At 43.1% G+C, this 23,865-nt stretch overlaps 2 protein-coding genes and 1 long non-coding RNA gene across 8 annotated transcripts in view; 2 read left to right on the plus strand and 1 right to left on the minus strand.

The window, feature by feature from the left end:
• Positions 1 to 954: 954 nt before the first annotated feature.
• Positions 955 to 6,539, plus strand: MRPL35 (mitochondrial ribosomal protein L35). Its single transcript, XM_083408051.1, has 4 exons — positions 955 to 1,072; positions 3,493 to 3,676; positions 5,832 to 5,976; positions 6,199 to 6,539. The coding sequence occupies exons 1-4, from the start codon at positions 1,039 to 1,041 to the stop codon at positions 6,385 to 6,387; spliced, it is 552 nt and encodes a 183-aa protein (XP_083264177.1). The 5' UTR covers positions 955 to 1,038; the 3' UTR covers positions 6,388 to 6,539.
• Positions 6,540 to 8,300: 1,761 nt separating this feature from the next.
• On the plus strand, positions 8,301 to 9,960 carry LOC310661695. Its single transcript, XR_014504073.1, has 2 exons — positions 8,301 to 9,402; positions 9,441 to 9,960. It is a non-coding gene; the product is annotated as an uncharacterized lncRNA (long non-coding RNA).
• A 98-nt stretch (positions 9,961 to 10,058) lies between these two features.
• REEP1 (receptor accessory protein 1) overlaps positions 10,059 to 23,865 on the minus strand; it is a 60,884-nt gene continuing 47,077 nt past the window's right edge. For 4 of the 6 annotated variants that reach the window (XM_083407967.1, XM_083407966.1, XM_083407969.1 and 1 more), the window contains 2 exons: positions 21,313 to 21,464; positions 10,059 to 12,142 (listed from right to left, as the gene is read on the minus strand). In XM_083407967.1, coding sequence (XP_083264093.1) covers positions 12,071 to 12,142; positions 21,313 to 21,464 — 224 coding nt within the window. In that variant the 3' untranslated portion in view covers positions 10,059 to 12,070. The remainder of the gene's footprint in view (positions 12,143 to 21,312; positions 21,465 to 23,865) is intronic. The other 2 variants (XM_083407970.1, XM_083407971.1) reach the window with 1 other exon arrangement.

A 23,865-nucleotide genomic window follows, 5' to 3' on the forward strand; every position in this document is an offset into this window, starting at 1 on the left:
AATATTGATGGACACAACACATCATGTAACAATAGAGCAAATAATTATTTATCACCCCCCCGACCCCTGCCCCCATGGTTAAAAAAAATTTTTTTGTTAGCAATCCACACACATTGCATATTCCAGAATAAAAATTCAACAAAACTCTATTACAGGCGGGTGATAAAGAAGATAAATAAGTCCAGGAAAACTGTTCACGTGACAACCTATAAAAGGATGAGGTCCTCGCCCATAAATGCAATGAACAACGTGGGAAGAACACAGTGCCGAAACATCAGCACAGATTTAGTTAAGGGTGCCAGATTCATGAGGGGAGGCTGCTGTGAGAATGGCCTATTATTATTATTATTATTATTATTATTATTATATTTTCAAAAACAGGAACAGAGAGCATATTTAGGGAAGGGGTGGTGGTTAAATAATTTCCTAATTCTTAACGAAAAATAGCTCCGAGCTGAAGCAAATTTGCCATGTTAAGTTAAATTAATTGAAAACGGCTCGCAGATACTTAATTGGCTAAGGATTTTATTTATGTTAAGGGATGAATTAATATGTTTAATTCCATAAGGTGAAGATCTAAGGATGTTAATGTTTAAGTTATATTTTATAAAAACTGTGATTTGGAAAACCGTTAAAGGGATATGCAATGAAATTCAACCAAGGGGAAGCGAGGAAGTCACCGAACAATGTTAATAAGTGTAATTTTCAATAAGGCTATGGTTTATGTTTGCTTGTCTTATGTGTTTGTTTGTTTATCAAGTTGTGAAAACCAATAAAAAAAATTGGGGGGGGGGAATCGATTTCGGGGTCTATTGTTTCCCAAACTTAAACCGCAAAAAGCCAGCATTTCTGAGCTGAGCCAGGAACGCTTTCCTTTGGCGGGCGACGACCAGGAACGTCGCTGCAGATCCAGCCGATCCTCCCTTGATAAGGCAGCGAAGGGGGCGGGGCCAGGGCGGGGCGCTCCGCGCGCGCCTTTGCTTTCTGCTTCGCATTGACCCTCCGCGGATGTCGTAGCGGGCGGGCGGAGGAGACAACATGGCGGCGCTCGCTGCGGCGCGGAGGCTCCCAGGTCAGTGATCGGGGTCGGGGGAATGACTGAGGGTCGCACGGGGGGGGGGGGGGGGTGTCGTCGTGTGAGTGACAGGCGGGGAGAGAGCCAACGCTTCCGGCCTTTGGCTTAGAATCAGCTTGATTCCCTCCCCCTCTTTCTTTTTCCTTTCTCCTCCTATGAAGAGATTGCACCCTAATGTTTTAATGTTGTACCTTAATCTTTTAAATTGTATTTTAATCAAGTTGTTTTTATTATTGGCTGTTAGCCGCCCTGAGCCCGGTCTTGGCTGGGGAGGGCGGGGTATAAATAATTTTTTTTAAAATTATTATTATTAATAATAATTATTATTATTATTCTGTAGTCCCGCTTGGCCTGCACCGCAGGCACCGCTTTAACGGTTGCCTCGCTTTAGGACCGAGCGAGGAACACGCAGGAAGAGAGAGCCTATAATAAATCGTTGGCCCGAAATTGATTATTCGGATTATTTTGTTGCAGGTAATGCTTGGCAGTGGGACTTGGAGCTCCTGGTTAGGAAATTAATAATAATATTATTAATAATAATAATAATAATAATAATAATTTATTTATATCCTGCCCATCTGGCTAGGTTTCCCCGGCCACTCTGGGCGGCTTTCAACAGAATATTAAAATACAATAGTCTATTAAACATTAAAAGCTTCCCTAAACAGGGCTGCCTTCAGATGTCTTCTAAAAGTCAGATACAGTGGTACCTTGGGTTATGCTTCAGGTTACAGACTCCTCTAACCCAGAAATAGTACCTCAAGTTAAGAAATTTGCTTCAGGATAAGAACAGAAATCGTGCTCCAGCGGTGCAGCAGCAGCAGGAGGCCCCATTAGCTAAAGTGGTCTTCAGGTTAAGAACAGACCGCCGGAACGAATTAAGTACTTAACCTGAGGTACCACTGTAGTTGTTTTTCTCTTTGACATCTGGTGGGAGGGCGTTCCACAGGGTGAGTGCCACCACCAAGAAGGACCTCTGCCTGGTTCCCTGTAACTTGGCTTCTCGCAGCGAGGGAGACGCTCCTTCAGGTATACTGGACCGAGGCCATTTAGGGCTTTAAAGGGTGGTATGGGGGACTTGCTGGTTTGACCCTGCTCGGACCACGCAGTTGCCAACCGATTTTGGAGCTACCTCCACAGGTCCAAAGTTGGAAGAAAGGCTGGCCGTCACTAGATCACTCTAAATTAGCTATTGCAAAAAGAAAGAAAAAGAAACAGAGACTACAGTGGTACCTCAGTTACATACGCTTCAGGTTACAGACTCCGCTAACCCAGAAATAGTGCTTCAGGTTAAGAACTTTGCTTCAGGATGAGAACAGAAATCGTGCTCCGGCAGCGTGGCAGTAGCAGCAAGCCCCATTAGCTAAAGTGGTGCTTCAGGTTAAGAACAATTTCAGGTTAAATACGGACCTCCGGAATGAATTAAGTACTTAACCCGAGGTACCACTGTATAGGTATAATAGCATTGGCTCCCAGCAGAGGCTGAAGCAGGTTAAAATGGTAAGCAGCAATAAAAGTAGAACCTGAAGACTTTCATCTTAAGGTTGCTGTTGTTTCAAGCAGGAATGGGTGTTGTGATGAAATCTTCCAGGATAATTGTGATGCAATGCTGCTTTTGGAAATTCACCATCACTTTCCATGCGTCTGAGTGATAGTGCTTTGACTAATCATAGCAGTTCGCTTAATGTGAAATGCTTTAAGCAAGAAATCTCACCAACTTTAAGTCATATTATTAACGATTACAAAAGAAAATGGGCATTGATCTGATGAAGTCTTGTAGTGGGTTTATTATTATTTAAATAATAAAGTCCTATTAGAACACACTCATTTGGTTGATTGCCCTTCCACATTGACTCTTCACCCCCAATATATATTTTGAATTATTATTTTCATCAATTTATTTATAGTCTGCCTTCCATGATACTAATCCTTCCAAGGCAATTTACAAGAAACATTAAACTACATTAAAGAAAAACCCCACAATGAGCCATTAAAAGCCATTGGGATCCTTTCCACAGGACAGTTGACAGCCCCAGACCATCCTTTCTCAACCTTGGGTCCCCAGATGTTATTGAACTGCCACTTCCATCATCCCTGACCATGCTGTCTAGGAATGATGGGAGTTGTGACCCAAGATTGCCCTAGACAGTCTTCTAGGGTGGCAGGGTAGGAGAAGCAGGCTGTGAAATATGATATCTGAGGGAATCTTTGCCTGCCTCCTGCTCTCTCTTGGTGAGAGGAAAATTAAGCTGGTAAGCTCTGAGATGGGTCTTCACCTGGCTCCATTAGTCTCATAATAACCAACACTCACTGTGAGAAGTCCAGAACAGGGAGAATCCAGATGAAGGCAGTTCCTGGTTCCATTTCTTGATACATGGTCTGCTTGCTTTTCATAATGTTTTCTCTTATTTCCCTAGGAGTTTTAAGATCGTTCTGCCCTTTGGTCCCTTTGGCCAGTAATAGTTCTTACAGCATCCGCCCAATTTCTTGGTTGTCTTCAATTCACATCAGCCACAGGAAGATATCAACAATCTCCACCAGAAAACCTCTTCTCTCCATTGGAAGTGGGTCTTATGGGCATTCAGTCTCAATTTTGAACAGGTAGACACAATTTAACAAAATTTAATCCTGCATACAGATTTTGTTTTAAACCCTTCTACCTGGTCCCCAACCATTAAAAAGTCAAAGTATGTGTAACTGTATCCTGCATGTTCTCCCCTCTTCACTGTTGAAATTTAGATTTTTACAGATTTTGAGCTGGAGCTTGATTGTCCGTAAAAGCACCATGTGTTCCATTATATAGGCATAATAATAGTGTAAAATGTTGGGATAGGTCCCTGTTGCCTCAGTTTCCTTACTAATACGGTGGTACCTCGGGTTACATACGCTTCAGGTTACAGACTCCGCTAACCCAGAAAAAGTACCTCGGGTTAAGAACTTTGCTTCAGGATGAGAACAGAAATCGCACGGTGGCAGCGCAGCAGCAGCGGGAGCCCCCATTAGCTAAAGCGGTGCTTCAGGTTAAGAGCAGTTTCAGGTTAAGAATGGACCTCCGGAACAAATTAAGTATGTAACCAGAGGTACCACTGTAGTAGTAACAGGATTCCTAGTGTATTGCTGGCGTGTTTAACAACGTACAGTGGTGCCTCGCAAGACGAAAAGAATCCGTTCCGCGAGTCTCTTCGTCTAGTGGTTTTTTCGTCTTGCGAAGCAAGCCCATTAGCGGATTAGCGCTATTAGCGGTTTAGCGGCTATTAGCGGCTATTAAAGGCTTAAGGGATTAGCGGATTAGCTGCTAAAAGGCTATTAGCAGCTTAGTGCCTTAGAAAAAGGGGGTGAGGAGCGGGAAAAAAACCCCAGGAATCGCAAGACATTTTCATCTTGCGAAGCAAGCCCATAGCAAATTCGTTTTGCGAAGCACCTCCAAAACGGAAAACCCTTTCGTCTAGCGGGTTTTCCGTCTTGCGAGGCATTCGTCTTGCGGGGCACCACTGTATTAGGTTATATGCGTACTTTGGCTAAGATGTCAAAATATCAACAGTAGTTACAGGTGATTCCTCTGAGCTTGATTCAGTTTGGGACTAGTAATTTGCGTGAAACTACAACACACCGAAGAAAAAATATTTTTCCCTTACGAGTTCTAAGTGTACTTGCAAGTCTTCAAACCTCCTACCTAAGAGGCCCTGGTGGTTGCTAAGCTTGTGACTGCAGTTCCTCAGTCGTTTGGGGTAGGGCTAATGCTGTTTCCCCAGGATGCCTCTCCCCCCCCCCCTTCCATCCCTGCTTTCTGGAGCTTGGGAAAAGTACCGTATTTTTTGCTCTATAAGACTCACTTTTTCCCTCCTAAAAATTAAGGGGAAATGTGTGTTCGTCTTATGGAGCGAATGCAGGCTATCCCAGAAGCTAGAACAGCAAGAGGTATCGCTGCTTTCACTGTGCAGTGATCCCTCTTGCTGTTCTGGCTTCTGAGATTCAGAATATTTTTTTTCTTGTTTTCCTCCTCCAAAAACTAGGTGCGTCTTATAGAACGAAAAATATGGTACATTTTCCAATATTATTCATACTGCAGCTGCCAAAGCCACATAAACAAGGAAGGAGGCATTAGTCAATTTTCTTTCCTCTTTCCCCTCCCATTTGCCCATTGGGTTGTGATTTGTGCCAGAAGCCAATTATGGGGGTAGGACTGGCCCATTGGTAGGCATGTATTAGTGCACCGAATTTGCATTCTGAAGCAGGTATTGATGAGGCTTAGTGTGAGTATTAACAAAGTAAGATCCCAGTTCCTTCTCCCCTATGTGCATGCTAGAGCCGTTATGGGGATGCATGCTCCCACCTCCCATATCTCAGGCAGTTCCCCCCATTTCTACTGTTCAAGGAACATGAGAGTAACAACATGGGACAGAATTGTGTTTGGTCACAGAGAAGCGGGCAAATTTTGGCTTTGCACAAGGGACCAAAGTCTGCCACTTTGGTAAGGTAAGGGTGGGATTTAATGGAAGCAACAACAATACTGTGGTGTGATCATACAAACATACTTTGGAGGTGAGTATGTTACATCCTCTTCATCCACGGTGCACTAGTTTGAACTCTTATATAACAGAAATAATTTTAAGGAGATATTTGAACATTTTTGTGACTTCTGCTTATTCATGGAGCATTGGGATAAGGTTTCTGTGCTATTGAGACACTGCTAAATTAAACAGGTCACAGCTATTAGATCTAACTTCATATTGTCTTGATTTCCTACAAATTTCAGTGTAACACCACTGCTCCCAAGTATCTGTCATCAGCAAGTAAGGACCCTCATCAAATTCGGCTTGCGAAAAGGGAAAAGGAAAACTGTAAAACCTGTGATTCACAGATTTCTCAGATTGCACTGTGGCCTTTGGCTAAGGAGAAGGGTAATATTTTCTTCATTGAATATTATTGTCTTGACAGCATGATATTGCCGGCGTGTGGTAGAGATGGTGCCTTTCTAATTGTAGCTTGGAGGTGTGCAAGATTTAAAAAATGAAGGACAGAACAGGCTATATGAAAATCTACTTGTGTGGTGATTATGTATTTATTTTGTGGATAGCCATTCATATGTTTGAAGAACTAAATCTTTTACTCTTTGATGACAGGCTGGTTACAAGAAACGGCTGTGGAAAAAAAATTTTAGGCGGAGGAGGCGCTTGAGGGAACATGTGTTCTGCAATAAAACACAGTCTAAGCTCCTTGATAAAATGACATCTTCCTTCTGGAAAAGAAGAAACTGGTACATTGATGACCCCTACCAAAAATACCATGATCGTACAAACTTGAAGTTATAAATTGTCAAATGCACACCTGCAGATCTTTGTATGCCAGTCCAAATATTAATGGTTCAGGTTGATTGCTTTTCCATACATCTGTCTAACAAGCAAATGAACAGTTTATGTTAAATTACTGGTGCAAAATAAACCATTGATCTGATTACTCCAAAGATTGATTGCATAATTCTTTTGTTTTATTAGCAAAGGGTGATAGCTGCAGAATGTATAAATACACTTTGCTTGATTATGAAATATAAATTATATGCCTCAAAACCGTTTTAAATAGTTATAGATACAGTTTTAAATCTTGGGACTGTATAAAATAAGCATTTAGCCTTGCTCAGCCATGGTACATTTATTCTTTCTGCTGAATAGAAGTGCAAAATTTAAGCACATGGATTGTCTTAAAGAAGGCAAGTTGATAAAATTCTTTGATGAGTAATTAATGGCTGGCTTATAAAAAAATTCAGCTTTGCAGTAATTATTACTTTTAAATGACAAGATGCTGTAAATCCTTGGGCAGTCGTGGAAATAATGAAACTTCCACTACTGATGGTTGTCTCGTATTATAATTTTCTGTTTACCGTATTTTTTCCTCTATAAGACGCACCAGACCACAAGACGCACCTAGTTTTTCGAGGAGGAAAACAAGAAAAAAATTACTCTGAATCTCAGAAGCCAGAACAGCAAGAGGGATCGCTGCGCAGTGAAAGCAGCAATCCCTCTTGCTGTTCTGGCTTCTGGGATAGCTGCACAGCCTGCATTTGCTCCATAAGACGCACACACACTTCCCCTTACTTTTTAGGAGGGAAAAAGTGAGTCTTATAGAGCAAAAAATACGGTAATTGTTGATTTATTTATATGTGAGAACACAAATAGACACACACACAAAAATGTGTGAATGTATGTACTTGTTACCAGTTTAAAATGATATATCAGAACCATTCAAGATACAGTCATACCTCGGGTTGAAGTTGCTTCGGGTTGTGCTCCATGGCGACCCAGAAGTAACGGAACTCGTTACTTCCGGGTTTTGTCGCTCGCACATGCGCAGACGGTCAAAATGATGTCACGCGCATACTCAGAAGCGGCAAATTGCGACACACGGACGCACAGACGGATTCCGTTCGTATCCAGAGGTACCACTGTTCTAGGTTTATCTACCACAGTAGAAATCTTCAGTCATCTTACAAACTTGAGGCTCTTACTGGTTAATCAAGTCTTCCTTCTTTCCATCAAGACAAACAAATCCCAGCCGTTTCCTCAAGTAGCCTTGCAATTATTCACAAGGCACAAGGAGTTCCATTTAACATACATGATTTTCCTCTCCCCACAACAACAAATGGAATAGGCTAGGTTGAGAGAGAATGACTGGTGCAAAATCACTCAGTCAACCTTGTTGGCTTGAGGTGGGGATTATGGGAACCGATATCTCACCACTGTAGACAGTGGCGTAGCGTGGGTTGTCAGCACCCGGGGCAAGGCAAGTAATTTGCGCCCCCTAACCTGTGGATTTGCGCCCCTAACCCCCAGATGTTGCGCCCGGTGCGGCCGGCCCCCCCTGCACCCCCCACGCTACGCCACTGACTGTAGAACACTGTCGCAGTAGTAGACCATCAGTTTGCTAATCTATTAAGATTCCCCTTACAACAGGGGTCAGCAGACTTTTTCAGTAGGGGGCTGTTCCACTGTCCCTCAGACTTTGGGGGCGGCGGACTATATTTGGGGGGGGTGAACGAATTCCTATGCCCCACAAATAACCGAGAGATGCATTTTAAATAAAAGGATACATTCTACTCATGTAAAAACACGCTGATTCCCAGACCGTCTACAGGCCAGATTCAGAAGGCGATTGGGCCAGCCTCGGCCCCTGGGCCTTAGTTTGCCTACCCATGCCTTACAATGATGTCATATACTGGAGATTGACAACAAGAATTAGAACACTACAAACAACTACAGAAATTAGAACACTACAATAATATTATAATACTACAATATTAGAAGTGTGATTATAACAGTTTCGCCTACTTTGAACAGAAGACACATTCCTTTTTTTAAAAGAAAAATTTAAGACTTTATTTTCAAGATGTATATCAAGCATTATAACAAAACATTGACCTTTGGAATACTGTTGTAGTATGTGATCTTACAATGCATTTTTCAACGTTCTAGCCTAGCATGTCTTTGCTATGGATCAGTGGAAACAAACAAATATTAAGTGCCCCGTTACCAGCCTCAGATATTGGCCACTTGCGTTACTTTCTAAAATAGAGTGCTCTTGACAATTTCAAATGGTGTGCCAAGTCCAAAGCAGGTACTCGCAAAAAAACTGCAAAAGAGACTAATTAACAAGCATTTAGGCACAAGTACATGTATCAGCTATTTAAGAGTACAATTATCTTGCAGAGTACAGCTTGAAGGTAGCAGGTTGTTTACAACTGGCTAGAGAGCATCCCAACTTTATGTTCAGCATTCCCCCCCCCCAGTGTTTTAGTTTTAAAAGTGACTGAAGTTCTTTGATTTACATTGAAATGAAATGTTTTTCCTGCTGCCACTAGCCATTGGCTAGATAGGCCAATGGTCAGACTCCACAGAATTGTAGAGTTGAAAGGGACCCTGAGCGTCATCTAGTCGGACCCTGTGCCTCATACCAGAGTAGACTCAGTACTGTCTACACTGGCAGGCAGAATCTGTGGCAGAGGTATGTCACATGAACATAAACTGGAGGGGCCAGGGATTGGAACGGGAACCTTCTGCAGGTAGAAGGTGGAACCGAAGCATGTGCTCAACCGTTGAGCTCTGGTCTATCCCCATGAATAGTGAAGGGTGAGGAACTTTGGTAATTGGATGATACGTGGGCATACACAACTAAGCCATAATAGCCTGTTCTCTTGTGAAGTTGGCTATTTTCCTACCATAAAGAACATTTTACAGTTACATGTTTGGGAACCCTCCCCATAGTTTTACAATACTAGAATTGTAGCAACAGAAAGAGTATTCTGCTGGAGAACCACAGTCTTACATTGCTCCCTTGTGTGGCTCACTGTTCTTGACCCACCTGATCACTACAGTTCTCTCCCTGGGGTCCCTTCTAACTCTCTGTTTCTATGTAGCACTGGATTTGGGTTGATGCAGGCAGTTCCCCAACACAGGGCAATGAGCTGAGTGGGTACAAAATTGAGAAGAACCACTTGGGGGCACCAAATCTGGGGCTCTTGCAGGACGCCCTGTTACCAAAGAGTACCAAAGTCCGCCTCTGTTCTATGGTTTTACATCTGTAATGCAAAAACAAAAATTGGCAGAAACTAAAAAATTGTGGAAGCTAAAGTTGGCTATGCAAAGCTGACCCCCAGTATTGGTCCGAGGAGGTAAGACTAGAGAACCAGAGCAAGACTGTAAAGCGTATTAATCCCCAATGTGTACATGAAATTAAATTATATAGGAGCCTTCTACTGAAAATAAAATGGATAGCCCTAGTAAATTGGTAGAGAGTACAAGTCTTGAGTGTTCAAAATGCTAGAAGCTGATATGTTTTGCTGCACATGTCTCAGCCAAGGCTGTGAACAACCTGCTTCCATTGTATTGCAGATTGGAACATAAGTGCTACACTTATTTAGCCATTCATGTTTCTCACTGATCTATACACAGATAACACAGTTCAACTGATTGATTAGCACAACTACCAGTGATTTTTTTTCTTACAGTGAATTTAATTTGAGAGATAAGGCAATTCAGAGAGTTTCACCTTAGCACTAAACAACAGGAACTCCAGAACAGTCATACTTGTCAGTAAAACAGCAGGTCAGATAGACATTGGTTCGCTTTAGGTAGAATGAGCATATGAGGAGAAATTTACAAATGTGTCTTTTTGGCATAATTAAATACAAAATTGCCACTTTCTCTTTTATTCTGTCACACATAGCAGTATATATTGGCAAAAGTTACCTGCTTGCGAGATAATGTCATTTTGCTGATGTCGCAGACAACTTTGAATTCTGTGCGTGAATGTATACAGACTTCAAAAAACTGCTCAACAAATAGGCTAGCTGAACTCCCCCAAAATCGAGCTTTTGTGCTACAACTGAATATTTTCTAGCTGCCATCTAAATTATTCATTTGTTGACTGAAATGGCAACGGATCCAAATATGGTAACTGTTGGAGGCATCTGTTTTTGTTTTCTTGCACAGCAGTAACCATGCTGATACATGCTTATGCAATGGTTGGATTTTTAAGGCTTTCCAAAAAATTTAAGAAGTTCCAAATTAACATTTAAGAAGCATGAAGGGAGGCTAGGATATGGATTCTTAAACCCCAAACAAAAATATTTAACAGACATTTCATAGTGCTAATCTTGGAACCTGAAACACAGCCACCTAAATCCCTGCTACACATTTAGGAGGTCAGTAGTATCATTTGCAATCTACCCATCTGATCTCAGTGGCAAGATCATTTATATTCTACAATATTAAATATTCTAATTAACACATACAATTGTCTACAGAATTAGATTTTACATGCTCAACACTTACAAGAGACACCAATCTGAAGCACGAATACACAAACCCTAGTAAGGTTTCCTCATTTTGTACCTCTCTAAAATTACAAACGTGGGATCTACAGACTATTGTGAACTCTACCAGAAGCTAACTACAGCCAAAATCTTTGCATTACGTGAGGGACTTTGGTTACAGTCTTCCACTATCTTTCTCTGAAAAAATGCCTACATACCTGGTGGGAAAATGTTAGGATTAAAATCCCATGTGCAGACCTGGCTCGCTTTCACATAGGCCAACTCACACTTTGCTAATGTGATTCTGGTTTACCTCCTAGCATTTATTATGACTGCATGCTGTATGCATGCTCAATAAGTTGGCCAAGAGTTATAACCTTAGTTTCTTTTATACATAATATACTTAACAATGCAATCCTAATTCTGTTTACCAAGTCTGACTGATTTCAGCATGACTTTCATCCGGGTAAATATGCTTAGGATGACAGCCTCAGCCAATCACTGTCGTCAAAACCAAAGTGCCTCTGCTCCCATATCTTGTGATAATACGTACATGTGTGTATGTGTGCGCACGCATCTGTGAGTTCCTCCTCCTCTAAAATCCTCTGGCTCTATTTTTTCAGGAGTACACACAGCATCTGAGTTACAATAAATAAAATTTACAGGGGGCGGGGAGGGCGATTAAGCTCATGTCTAACACCTGTACAGTGAAAAGAATTCATGATTTGTCATATCATTCACAGTCTTGTAATAAAGATATGATGGTGAAAGCTTGGGTAGAAAAATCTGTGGCCCCTGCCACTCTATACATTATGAAGCCCAAAATAAATAGGATGGATGCAAGTATTTAGAACAGGTGAATACTTATTTTCCTGGTTGCACTCACAGAGCTAAAAACTAAGCTGATGTAAGGAGTAATTACAAATGTACAGCCTCACTAGCATAGCTGAAAGAACTGCAAAGAAATCCAGGGGGGTAGCTTTTGCCTTCTGGGTTTGCAATGCCACAGAAACGGTCAGGGAACCCACAGCAAATGGAAAGGGAAGCGCGAAAGGCCATGTTTATAACATTGCAGTATCAAAAGCACATCCATCTCACCACTGTTTTTCCCCCTACATTATTAACGGAGTAGATCTTTTAAGGCAGAAGAGAGACATTCCGTGGATTTCGGTGCTAATGGCTCATCACGCTCACATGGTTTCAGTGGTCGAGGATGAGGTACTTTTTTTCCTGAAACGAGGTCTAAGGCTCCTAGGCGGTGCCTGTCGGAAACAAAATGCAGCGTTGGTTAGTCTTTCCATTCATTTAGCCACCAGAGATGAGAGTCAATTTGTGCAGGAATTTAGCAAGTGAGGATCTTCAGCTCCAGAACAGGGGTAAGGCTGCCTCCAGCTCCCAGAAAGGTCGTGGTCCCTTCCAATTCTACAGCTCTACGATTCTAATGTTTAGCACCAAAATAATGTACTCTGCGCTGGTATAAATCCAAGGCATCCCAAAAGATGGAGGTGGAGTACTTTATTGGATCTTGTCAGGCTGATAAACATAGAGCTACAGAATAATAATAATAATAATAATAATACAGTCATACCTTGGGATAAATGTGCTTCAAGTTAAGTATTTTCGGGTTGCGCTCCATGGTTTCGCCACGCGCATGCGCAGAAGCGGCAAAACGCAACCCGTGACGCCCGGACACGGGTTGAGTTTGCTTCAGGATGCGAACGGGGCTCCGGAACGGATCCCGTTCGCATCCCGAGGTACCACTGTAATAATAATAGTAATATTTTTATTATTTATACCCCGCCCATCTGGCTGGGTTTCCCCAACCACTCTGGGCAGCTTAATGGTAAAACATTAGACATTAAAAATTTCCCGATACAGGGTTGCCTTCAGATGTCTTCTAAAAGTCAGATAGTTGTTTATTTCCTTGACATCTGATGGGAGGGCACCACTACCAAGAAGGCCCTCTGCTGGGTTCTCTGTCACCTCACCTCTCGCAGTGAGGGAACCGCCAGAAGGCCCTCGGAGCTAGATCTCAGTGTCCGGGCTGAACGATGGGAGTGGAGATGCTCCTTCAGGTCTATTGGGCCGAGGCCATTTAGAGCTTTAAAGGTCAGCACCAACACTTTGAATTGTGCTCAGAAACATACTGGAAGTCAATGTAGGTCTTTCAGGACCGGTGTTATATGCCGCTCCCAGTCACCAGTCTGGCTGCCGCATTCTGGATTAATTGTAGTTTCCGGGTCACCTTCAAAGGTAGGCCCACGTAGAGCACATTGAAGTAGTCCAAGCAGGAGATAACTAGAGCATGCACCACTTTGGCGAGACAGTCTGTGGGCAGGTAGGGTCTCAGCCTACGTACCAGATGGAGCTGGTAGACAGCTGCCGTGGACACAGAATTGACCTGCGCCTCCATGGACAGCTATGATTCCAAAATGACTCCCAGACTGCACACCTGGTCTTTCAGGGGCACAGTTACTCCATTCAGGTCCAGAGAGTCCCCCTCACTTGTCCACCCCCTGCCCACCCAAAACAGTACTTCTGTCTTGTCAGGATTCAACCTCAATCTGTTAGCCACCATCCATCCTCCAATTGCCTCCAGACACTCACACAGAACATTCACCGCTTTCACTAGTTCTGATTTAAAAGAGAGGTAGAGCTGGGTATCATCCACGTACTGATGAACACCCATTTCAACCCCCCTAATGATCTCTCCCAGTGGCAGAAGGAAGAAAGGATGAGAGTGGACTTAACAGCTTGTTGATTATCTAACAAATTTGCTCCTTTGAGCACCATATTGGCAGAGAATCCAAAATAGTGAGCCTCAGCCTCATCGCACAACATGGAAAGGAACACAGAACTTTCCCCCTATTGCTATTTTGCTTTATTCTCCCCGGTACCTCAGTCCATGTATACAGAACATCTCCATGCACTTGATAAATAAGCAGGTGCCTTTAAGAGTGAAAGCCATAATAAACTAGTTGGGGTTATTGATTTCTCAGGCCAAAGAAATGAATTCCCTGCCATTGACTGCCTTCGCTTCCTTCCAGAACTGCAGTATGTATTTTTTAAAGTGGTGTACCACTGTAAAAGGGACTCGGGTGGCGCTGTGATTAAACCACAGAGCCTAGGGCTTGCCGATCAGAAGGTCAGCGGTTCGAATCCCCACAACGGGGTGAGCTCCCGTTGCTCGGTCCCTGCTCCTGCCAACCTAGCTGTTCAAAGCATGTCAAAAGTGCAAGTAGATAAATAGGTACCGCTCTGGCGGGAAGGTAAACGCCATTTCCGTGCGCTGATCTGGTTCGCCAGAAGCGGCTTAGTCATGGTGGCCACATGACCCGGAAGCTGTACGCCGGCTCCCTCGGCCAGTAAAGCAAGATGAGCTCCGCAACCCCAGGATCGGCCACGACTGGACCTAATGGTCAGGGGTCCCTTTACCTTTACCTATCACTGTAAATGTACAAAAAGTAGTAGTTTCCTACCATCACCCCACTCCCATTTGCTTGCTTACTTCTCCTCTCTCCATTCCAGTGTACTTTCACATGGATATATTCTCAGAAACTTCTCCGTCCATATCTGATGAGGCCGTGTCATAATACACTAATTCCATTTCAGGTTGCTGACTTTTTCATGAAACAATGCTAACATAGCAATGGTTCAAGAATTGCTTTCAGTGACAGCTACTCCCTCCTTAAGTGTCATTACAACAGAATATACGTTACTGAAACAACTTAACCTTGCATTTGCTGACATCTCCGACTGTATACATCTTCACTAACAGAAAACAGACTAATATCCGAGTAGCTGGAAAAAATATATTAATTTTGTTCCTTAGGGCTCAAAATATGACATTTGTTTGAACGCTTAGAATTGGATGCAGACTGAATGGTTAGGTTAGGTGCTTCATTTATCAGAATCTTTTATTCTGATAAATATTGCATTATATTAATTCAGAAAGGCTCCTCAGACGAACCTATTTGCCACACTAAGAGCAGAACCTGTCCATCAACATATTACCATTTTTAAACTCATATAACAAATTCTCTCCCATACTATGAGCTTTCGGGAGGTATTTTAAATACTGGTGCCTATGGGTTTTTTCCATGCTATGGATATTACATGGTTTTTTGGCAAGTTGTAAATTTCACAGCGAAGGCCTGTTATTAAACTAAAGATGCATTGAAAGCAAGCATTCAAACCAAGAATTAGACCAGGGGTCAGCAAACTTTTTCAGCAGGGGGCCGGTCCACTGTTCCTCAGACCTTGTGGGGGTCCGGACTATATTTTGGAGAGGAAAGAAAGAGAGAACTAATTCCTATGCCCCACAAATAACCCAGAGATGCATTTTAAATAAAAGCACACATTCTACTCATGTAAAAACACGCTGATTCCTGGACCATCCGCAAGCCGGATTTAGAAGGTGATTGGGTCTGATCTGGCCCCCGGGCCTTAGTTTGCCTACCCATGAATGAGATGGCAGGACAATTCTATAATCTAACCTCAACTAGCTGCTGCTGTGCTGGGGCTTATACCAGCATGATTAGAATCGTAGGCTTTCCCACCAGCTACAATGCCAAAGCATAATAATAATAATAATACTAGAATGGAGAGCTAACACAGCCACTCCTACAAAGTCCATAGCAACAGTCTCACCATAATCACAATCACTTCTAATGCCCCCACAAATGGAAGGAACCAAGCAGCTATGCAGGTACACTTTTATGGTATCACACAACACACTCCGTTCCCTTTCCCACACATGAGGGACAACTGCTGTGGCTCACTGATATTAGGTAGGAGATCAGATGAGACTAGCGAAGCATTGCACCATCATGGGCGCTCACAAGGAGGGGCAGCTGTGTTCCCTGGATAAGCCGCAACCCCTTGATTCTCCGCTTTCTTTCATTTAAAATAAAGTTGCTAGCACTTGGGGGACCCAAGATGTGAGGCAAAATGTACGGGCAGTGTTCTCATTTATTTCGTGAGAAACCAGGACGCTGCTCACACCTTTTCACTGTCTTTAACCAATGCTGACATGTTAGAATGACTGAGAAAAGCAGACCTAGCCAATTAGACAAAAGAGAAGAGTTAAGAGCCTCGGACACAAGAGCACCAGGTTGATGAACTATATTGAATTGATAGAAAAGACTGACAAAATCCGACACCAGGGAGAAGAGACGGTGGAAGAAGATTGGAATTTTTTTAAAACATTATTTAGTATAATATTGTATAATTAAGGAATGTTGGGAGGTGGTGGAAAGAATTTATATGACTTTAGTTGAAATATGATAAGGACTTAAGATTTTAGGGTTTAAGGGCTTAAGATTTAAGGTTCTTTTTCCCCCCCTCTTTATTAGAGTGAAGTATAGATAATTTTTAAGATGTTGATGGGAAGACAAGGTTAAAATGGATTAAGATAATTAGATGATAGTAAGCAGTGAAAGATGGAAAGAATTTGCTGACTTAATTATTAACTAGAATACAAAAAAGGGAGGTGGGAGGAGGTCGAGGAAATAAGTCATTGAAGGATAGAATTGTGAAAAATGGAAGGGTTTTTAAATTATTTTTTTTACTTTTTCTATAGTGGGGTGGAGGGGTTGTTCTATGTATTTTTTAAATTTCTTTTCCCCCCTCTTTTTTATTGTATTTTTTCTTCTCTTTCCTTCTTCTGTAATTATTAAATTTCTAATAAATATCATTAAAAAAAAAAAGACAAAAGAGAAGGCTAGAGTGAAACACCCAATGCCCCAGTAGACCAGAGAATGAACATCTTGTTCATTTGATGACGACATTCAGAATTCAAGAATTTTGTAGAGGCCATTCTATCAATGGTCTGCTAAAAATCTTATATACAGTCATACTTTGGGTTACATACGCTTCAGGTTGCGTGTTTTCGGGTTGCGCACTGCGTCAAACCCAGAATTACCGGAACGGCTTACTTCCGGGTTTTGGCACTTGCGCATGTGCAGAAGCACCTAAATCATGCTTTGCGCATGCGCAGAAGCGCCGAATCGCGACCCACGCATGTGCAGATGTGGCGCTGCGGGTTGCGAACGTGCTTCCCGCACGGCTCACGTGCGCAACCCGAGCATCCACCGTATTACAAAAATGTATGAGGAGCGGGGGCGGGACGCGGGTGGCGCTGTGGGTTAAACCACAGAGCCTAGGACTTGCTGATCGAAAGGTCGGCGGTTTGAATCCCCGCGGCGGGGTGAGCTCCCGTCGTTCGGTCCCAGCTCCTGCCCACCTAGCAGTTCAAAAACACCCCTAAGTGCAAGTAGATAAATAGGGACCGCTTTCTGGCGGGAAGGTAAACAGCGTTCCCGTGTGCGGCGCTGGTGCTGGCTCACCAGATGCAGCTTAGTCACGCTGGCCACGTGACCCGGAAGTGTCTTCAGACAGCGCCGGCTCCTGGCCTCTTGAGCGAGATGAGCGCGCAACCCTAGAGTCGGTCACGACTGGCCCTGACGGGCAGGGGTACCTTTACCTTTTTATGAGGAGCAGGGACCAAGTTGGCAGCCAAGTGCTTGGAGCAGGGTTTAGAGCTCTAAGGTCAACTCTAAGGTAAGTCTCTGCTATATAACCAATTCTTAGCACCTGTTTTTATTCCCTCTTCCGTTTTACTTTTTAATTCCTTTCAGTGCTCTGTTTTGTTGTTTTAATTTATTGTTTTATTGTTCTAACTCCCCTTAAACTGCGAGACTGCATGAAGCTGGGCTGGGCTGAGTACTTTGTGTATGAGGTTTCTTCTTCTTCTATTATTATTATTATTGTTGTTGTTGTTGTTGTTGTTGTTGTTGTTGTTGTTGTTGTATTATTATTATTATTATTATTTTATGCAAACTGATCCGCTGTAAGAGCAAGTAATGCAGCAGGTGTGATTGCCAAACGGAAGCTGCGTGGAGCCTGCTTCCTAAAATAAAACTATTTGTCCTGAAGAAACTGCAGCAGCGGAAGCCGGTAGGCGGGGAAGGGGGCAGCATCCCGTATGAGCTGTAAGACAAAGGGCAGGAGGGGAGCTGCCAGGCCTGGCATCAGCTCCTGACACTCCTGGGCAGCTGCCAAGGCCACAAGCTCTCAGGCAGGGCCCGCCAACACCTGACACTTGCCCTGATGTCTCAGTCTGTGAGTCACCGTTTTAATTTATCGCAATGCCCTGCATATATAGTGTCACTCCAGAGGAATTTGAGGCAACTCAGTGGCCACCTGCTGCTCTCATCCTCGCTGCCAGGTAAGTCCACCCATGTAGGGAGGGACTGCTGAGCACTTTGCTGACGGCCTCCACAAACGCAGAGCTGGGTATAAAGGAGAGTTGGGAGAATTCATACTGATCAATTCATCTCTGTGTTTATTCCCCACCTTTAAAATGTATATATCAGGGGTAGGCAACCTAAGGCCCGGGGGCCAGATGCAGCCCAATCACCTTCTCAATCTGGCCTGCAGACAGTCCAGGAATCAGCGTGTTTTTACACGAGTAGAATGTATCCTTTTATTTAAAATGCATCTCTGGGTTATTTGTGGGGCATAGGAATTCGTTCATTTTTTTCTCTTCAAAATATAGTCCAGCCCACCACATGGTCTAAGGGACTGTGGACCCGCCCACGGCTGAAAAAGTTGCTGACCCCTGGTATATATGTTTCCTAAAGGTAAAGGTAAAGGGACCCCTGACCATTAGGTCCAGTTGTGGCCGACTCCGGGGTTGCGGCACTCATCTCGCTTTATTGGCCGAGGGAGCCGGTGTGCAGCTTCTGGGTCATGTGGCCAGCATGACTAAGCCACTTCTGGCGAACCAGAGCAGCGCACGGAAACGCCGTTTACCTTCCCGCCGGAGTGGTACCTATTTATCTACTTACACTTTGCTGTGCTTTCAAACTGCTAGGTTGGCAGGAGCAGGAACCAAGCAACGGGAGCTCACCCCGTCGCAGGGATTCGAACCGCCAACCTTCTGATCGGCAAGCCCTAGACTGTGGTTTGACCCACAGCGCCACCCGCGTCCCTATATGTTCCCTACAGCGTAGTTATTTGACTCTTATAACCCATAATGTGACTTCAGTGGCAGCCTGTGGTTTGGTTCATTTCCGCAAAGGGCTTGTTCTGAGATCCATCAGTGAGTTATCACAGACTGCAAACCAAGAGAAGAACAGTCTAACATTCTAGGTTTGTTGTTAGTTGCTCTGACAGTTTTAGGCTACTCTGTTATGGGCATTATTATTATATGGCATTATGGGGAAAACAATGGTCTACATTGTATGCACAGCACACCTCTTGAATCTTGAATGTTTTAGACAAACGTAATGTAATAATGTAATGATAAAAACATGGATAATGAAGAAGAAGAAGAAGAAGAAGAAGAAGAAGAAGAAGAAGAAGAAGAAGACAGCCCAACCAACAGGGCTGAGAGAACGTTTATTGTGATAATGTATGTGAACTTCTTTTAACACCTTCAGGATAAATGTGAAGAATTACAGAACCAGAGTGAACATTTGCTGTCGCCTACCTCTCCTGCTCTCTGAAAATGCTCATTTAGTGCAGGGAATTCCCTTTTCAAAATCAAGGAAATTCCAGGATTTTTTATTGTTTTTAAGAAACCCTTCAATGTACAAGAAAAGGCTACTGCATATTCACCCATGTTCCCCAACTGTGAAAACTGCCTTTATTATTATTATTATTATTATTCCCTGCCCATCTAACTGGGTTGTCCCAGCCACTCTGGGCAGCTTCCAACAAATATAATAGCATAATAAAACATGTGTACAATCAAGGTCTTAGACAGGATCAACTATTGTGCTCATTTACAATTGAGGCTCTAGGCACCTATACTTTCCCCCCTTAGTCTTTCAGTCTTCTGCCTCTGCAGTCTGGATAAAGCACTGAGCAATGACACTACTATAGGACTGAACTGTGTACCTTAAGATAATCTTTATAAAGGTTTGGCTGGCACTTAAAAAGGATTACGGACAGAGCAAATCCACAAGCTTGCTGCTCTTGATAATACTTGAACAGCAGCTATGCTACTTTTACTTCTGCCTAGTCATGAACAGAACTGAACTCTAAGAGCTCGGCTGCTTTTGCATATGTTTCCCCTATATATTTCCATAGGGAGCAGACAGGGCCAGCTGAAGACAATTAGGCACCCGAGGCGAACCACAAAATTGTCTCCCTGCGCCAGGGAAGAAGGGAAGGGGGAGCGTAGAAATAAATTGGAATCAAATCAACCTTACCTGACAGTTGAAGTGGGGAGCAAAGGGTGTTGGGGGGCAGGGGGACCCAAGAGACCCCAGAGGGCAGCCACCACCATTTCCTCCCTTAAGGTAGAGCAACACCAGCAGCGCCTCCTATTCACGAAGAAGCCACTGCGGAAGAGGCACTGGTGGGGCTGCCAAGAAGCTGGCAGATCTGGCCTCCAAGAAGCATGTTGCAGCGGGCGAGGGTTCCTTGGAGACCAGATATGTTGCCCCTCTAGATCCTGCGGCCTGAGGCAGTCACCTCACTTTGCCTCATGCAAGGCCCTGTCCTGGAAACAGCTGCAGCTTACTACAGTGGTACCTTGGTTCTTAATCCGTTCTGGAAGTCCATTCAACTCCCAAAACCGTTCAAAAACCAAGGCGCGCCTTCCGATTGGCTGCAGGAGCTTCCTGCACTCAAGTGGAAGCGGCGTCAGATGTTCAGCTTTCAAAGTGCAAGTAGATAAATAGGTACCACTGCAGTGGGAAGGTAAACGGCGTTTCTGTGTGCTGTTCTGGTTCGCCAGAAGCGGCTTAGTCATGCTGGCCACATGACCCGGAAGCTGTACACCGGCTCCCTCAGCCAATAAGGCGAAATGAGCGCCACAACCCCAGAGTCGGCCACAACTGGACCTAATGGTCAGGGGTCCCTTTACCTTTATAATATGTGACACTGAACAGTTTCTTTGCTGCTTACATGGCACAGACGATAAGAAAAGGCAAGAGCCTTAACCGTTTCCCACACCTTTCGGTGCTGGGGAGAGTGGATTTGAAATAGGGTTCTCCCTTAAAATGAAGGTTTTCCAATCCTAGAACATTGGTAGATTGATAAATAAATATGCACCTTTTAAAAATGTCTCTATATTATTTAAATGTGAGGACATTCCACTACCATAATTCAAAGGACACATTCCAGTTCTGGATAGATGTGTCTAGGACAGGGGTGGGGAATCTGTGGTCCTCCATATGTTACTGGACTCCAACTCCCATCAGCCTCAGTCAGCATGCTTGCTGGGGGTGATGGGAGTTGTAGTTCTTCAGCATTCGGAGGGCCACAGGTTCCTCACTCTTGGCCTAAGATGACCTACATGCAGTTTTATAATTCTATTGGATTCAGGGCCAGCCTCAACAACCGTTCCATCGCAAAAGAAAATAGCATTTGTGGAAGTCAGGCACCTGCGTTCTTAATCCCATTTCCAATGTGAAAATACCTCAATGACGGGATCCTTCTTTTTAGGTGTTTTAGCCTTGGATGTGCCATCCAATGAGTCGTTCTCTTCATCATCTGAGAACACAACTTCCGTTGGTTCACAGTTTGCCTCAGGCGGCCTTTCACTCTCTGCCTCAACCTCTAGTTCAACCACTTAGAACAGCCATTTAAGATCTAAATGGTGAAGAGAAAGAGGAGATGGAAAGGTCAGAGATGGTGGTCAGCTAATGGACTAACGCCAACTGTTGCCCCACCCATGCATTTGCCAGGGTTAATAATATAAGCGGGGTTAAAAGGCACACACCAGGAACAATTTTTAGTTGTCAGCTTGAGTTGCTTAAGAAGATTTAAATGCAACACCCATGATTATTATGAATTTAGGCTGTAACCCTGTGCTAATTTGGGAGTCAGTTCCACTGGACTCAATGGGCTTACTTCTGAGCAGGTATGTTTAGAATTTAACTGATAGATGCCTTCATTTATTTGTGGATTTAAAAGGGGGTCATATGGATGGCTAGATCTGAACAATTTAGTTCCTGTATAACAAAACCAAATGGAGCATAGTTTACTGAACTGAGAAAGTTAATCAGGAATAATTGCCTAATCTAGTGTAGTGGAACAAAAAGTGCCACTGGGCATATTTACGCCATCCCTACCTGCCAAATGGATTATCAGTGCTCAATTATAGTCCAGGCAAACACTGTTGACAAACACAGTGCGCTATAAAATGTTCCTGATGGCATGAACAAATTCTGAATAGTGTGTTCTGCGTACAATGTAAAGATTAACCTCTCATAGCAATGGGTATTGAGATTAATGCTGTGAGTTTGGCTGTCTTGAAGACAGCCATAGGGTGGTCAGAGTCTTCAATAAAGAAACATTGATGTTCCTTGATTGGCTTTTCACTCCTAACTTTGGAGAGTGTTACCTTTCTGCTGATAGGAACCAAAGAAACACTTCATTGAAATTTGAGTCAGGGAATGCAGAGAAAGCTGAGCCTTATTACATACTTAGGGTGGAGTTACGTTCATCAGGAACCTGGTGTGAGTTTAGATACAAGCTGTCTTCCTATTTAGAAATCTGCTTGCTTGCGGTTGTGAAGACACCATAAATTTATGAAGTCACCATAACTTTATGAAGACGCTTCCTCTTATCCAAAGGAAACTAAACACTGAAGCACTGTCCCTAGACTGATCAGGGAGGTGGGAAGCACTCAGGGTGGCCCTGAGCCATACTTTTCAGTCCTCTGTTTGAAGAGCTATCCAATCTACGTCCAGTTTAATTAGAAAAAACTGTAAGGAGAGCAAGGGCTTTGAATGTGCCCATCAACAAACAGCTGAACAGCAGACTGAGTGAACACACAGACCACTTAGCCACAAATTTATCCAGTTATGGTGGAATGCATTGCATTCCTACTGAAATAACGAGTAATAATTGCTTAAATTTGCATATAAGCACACACATGCAAATGTCCTTTTTTGTGATGCTGTTCCTGTTTTTTGGCAATATGCAAGTAACCTTCTTGGCATCAGCCCATCTTTGTTATGCCTAGACCCACTGAACTGACAGAGATTGGCCTATATAGCAACACAGACAACTAAATAATCCAATGAAACACACAAACATTACAAGATAAAATCTGATATTATTTCTAAAAGGTGAACAATATTAATGTCCACTCTCTTCCTATCCTTCAACACAGCAATGTTCTGTATGTTCTGCATTAATGTCAGTTTCCAGCAAGTCAAATTTCACAACCACAGCTGTACAAAACTGGTTTAGGACGACTTATAATAAACAAGTAAACCACAATGTACATGAACCGCAGTGTCTATTTACAAAGCAGCATCCAAAATGTTGCTTGTGGACATGAATCCACAAACTGCCTGAATGCGCATTTGCATTATCCTAAGTCTGGTAAGCAGAATTTGGTTGCCAATGCTCTCTGCTGTGTAAAAGCCGTGAAAACAGAAGGAGCATAGCCCTGGGAGAACATTTGCCAGCAACACCAAGACTGGAGCTGTGTATGTTGTATCAATTCAGGGGGAAACGTCATTTCATTCCACTTCAAACTGCAATAAATTGCAAATGAGATTCAGTGCAAGTATAAGAAATGCACATTGGGTGAATAAGGGCAACCAAAATTATACTGTTATTGGAAGAAAGGCTAAAGTGTTTGGGGCTTTTGCTTTAGAAAGCCAAAGGCAATTAAAGTGAGGTCTTGATAGAGGTTTTTTTAAATTAAGCATTGGATGGAGAAAGCAGACAGGTATATTTTTTCCTCCTTTAAAACTAGATCTCAGAATCACCCATGAAATTGACATGAAGTTCTTTTACCACACAAAGCAGAAACTAAGTGACTTTAAAAAGGGATTGGGCAAATTAATGGAGGACAGGTGTATGACCAGTTATTATCTATGATTTTAAATGAAAATAAACCCCATGTAAACAATATGCCTAGCCACTGTCGAGAATAAGCTGCTGGAGCAACTTTGATTTGACAGCAAAGCTCTTCTTAGGGATTTACTGTAATATAAGATTGTCACTTGTGTGT

Source organism: Podarcis tiliguerta (assembly GCF_965153285.1).
Source record: "Podarcis tiliguerta genome assembly, chromosome: 13".
Taxonomy (NCBI): domain Eukaryota; kingdom Metazoa; phylum Chordata; class Lepidosauria; order Squamata; family Lacertidae; genus Podarcis; species Podarcis tiliguerta.

Bases quoted from the DNA above. Each gene is read 5' to 3' on its own strand.
- MRPL35 (XM_083408051.1), top strand. From the start codon at position 1,039: ATGGCGGCGCTCGCTGCGGCGCGGAGGCTCCCAG. The intron at 3,677-5,831 runs GTAGACACAATT...TACAAATTTCAG, and splicing joins TCAGTCTCAATTTTGAACAG to TGTAACACCACTGCTCCCAA. The intron at 5,977-6,198 runs GTAATATTTTCT...CTTTGATGACAG, and splicing joins GCCTTTGGCTAAGGAGAAGG to GCTGGTTACAAGAAACGGCT.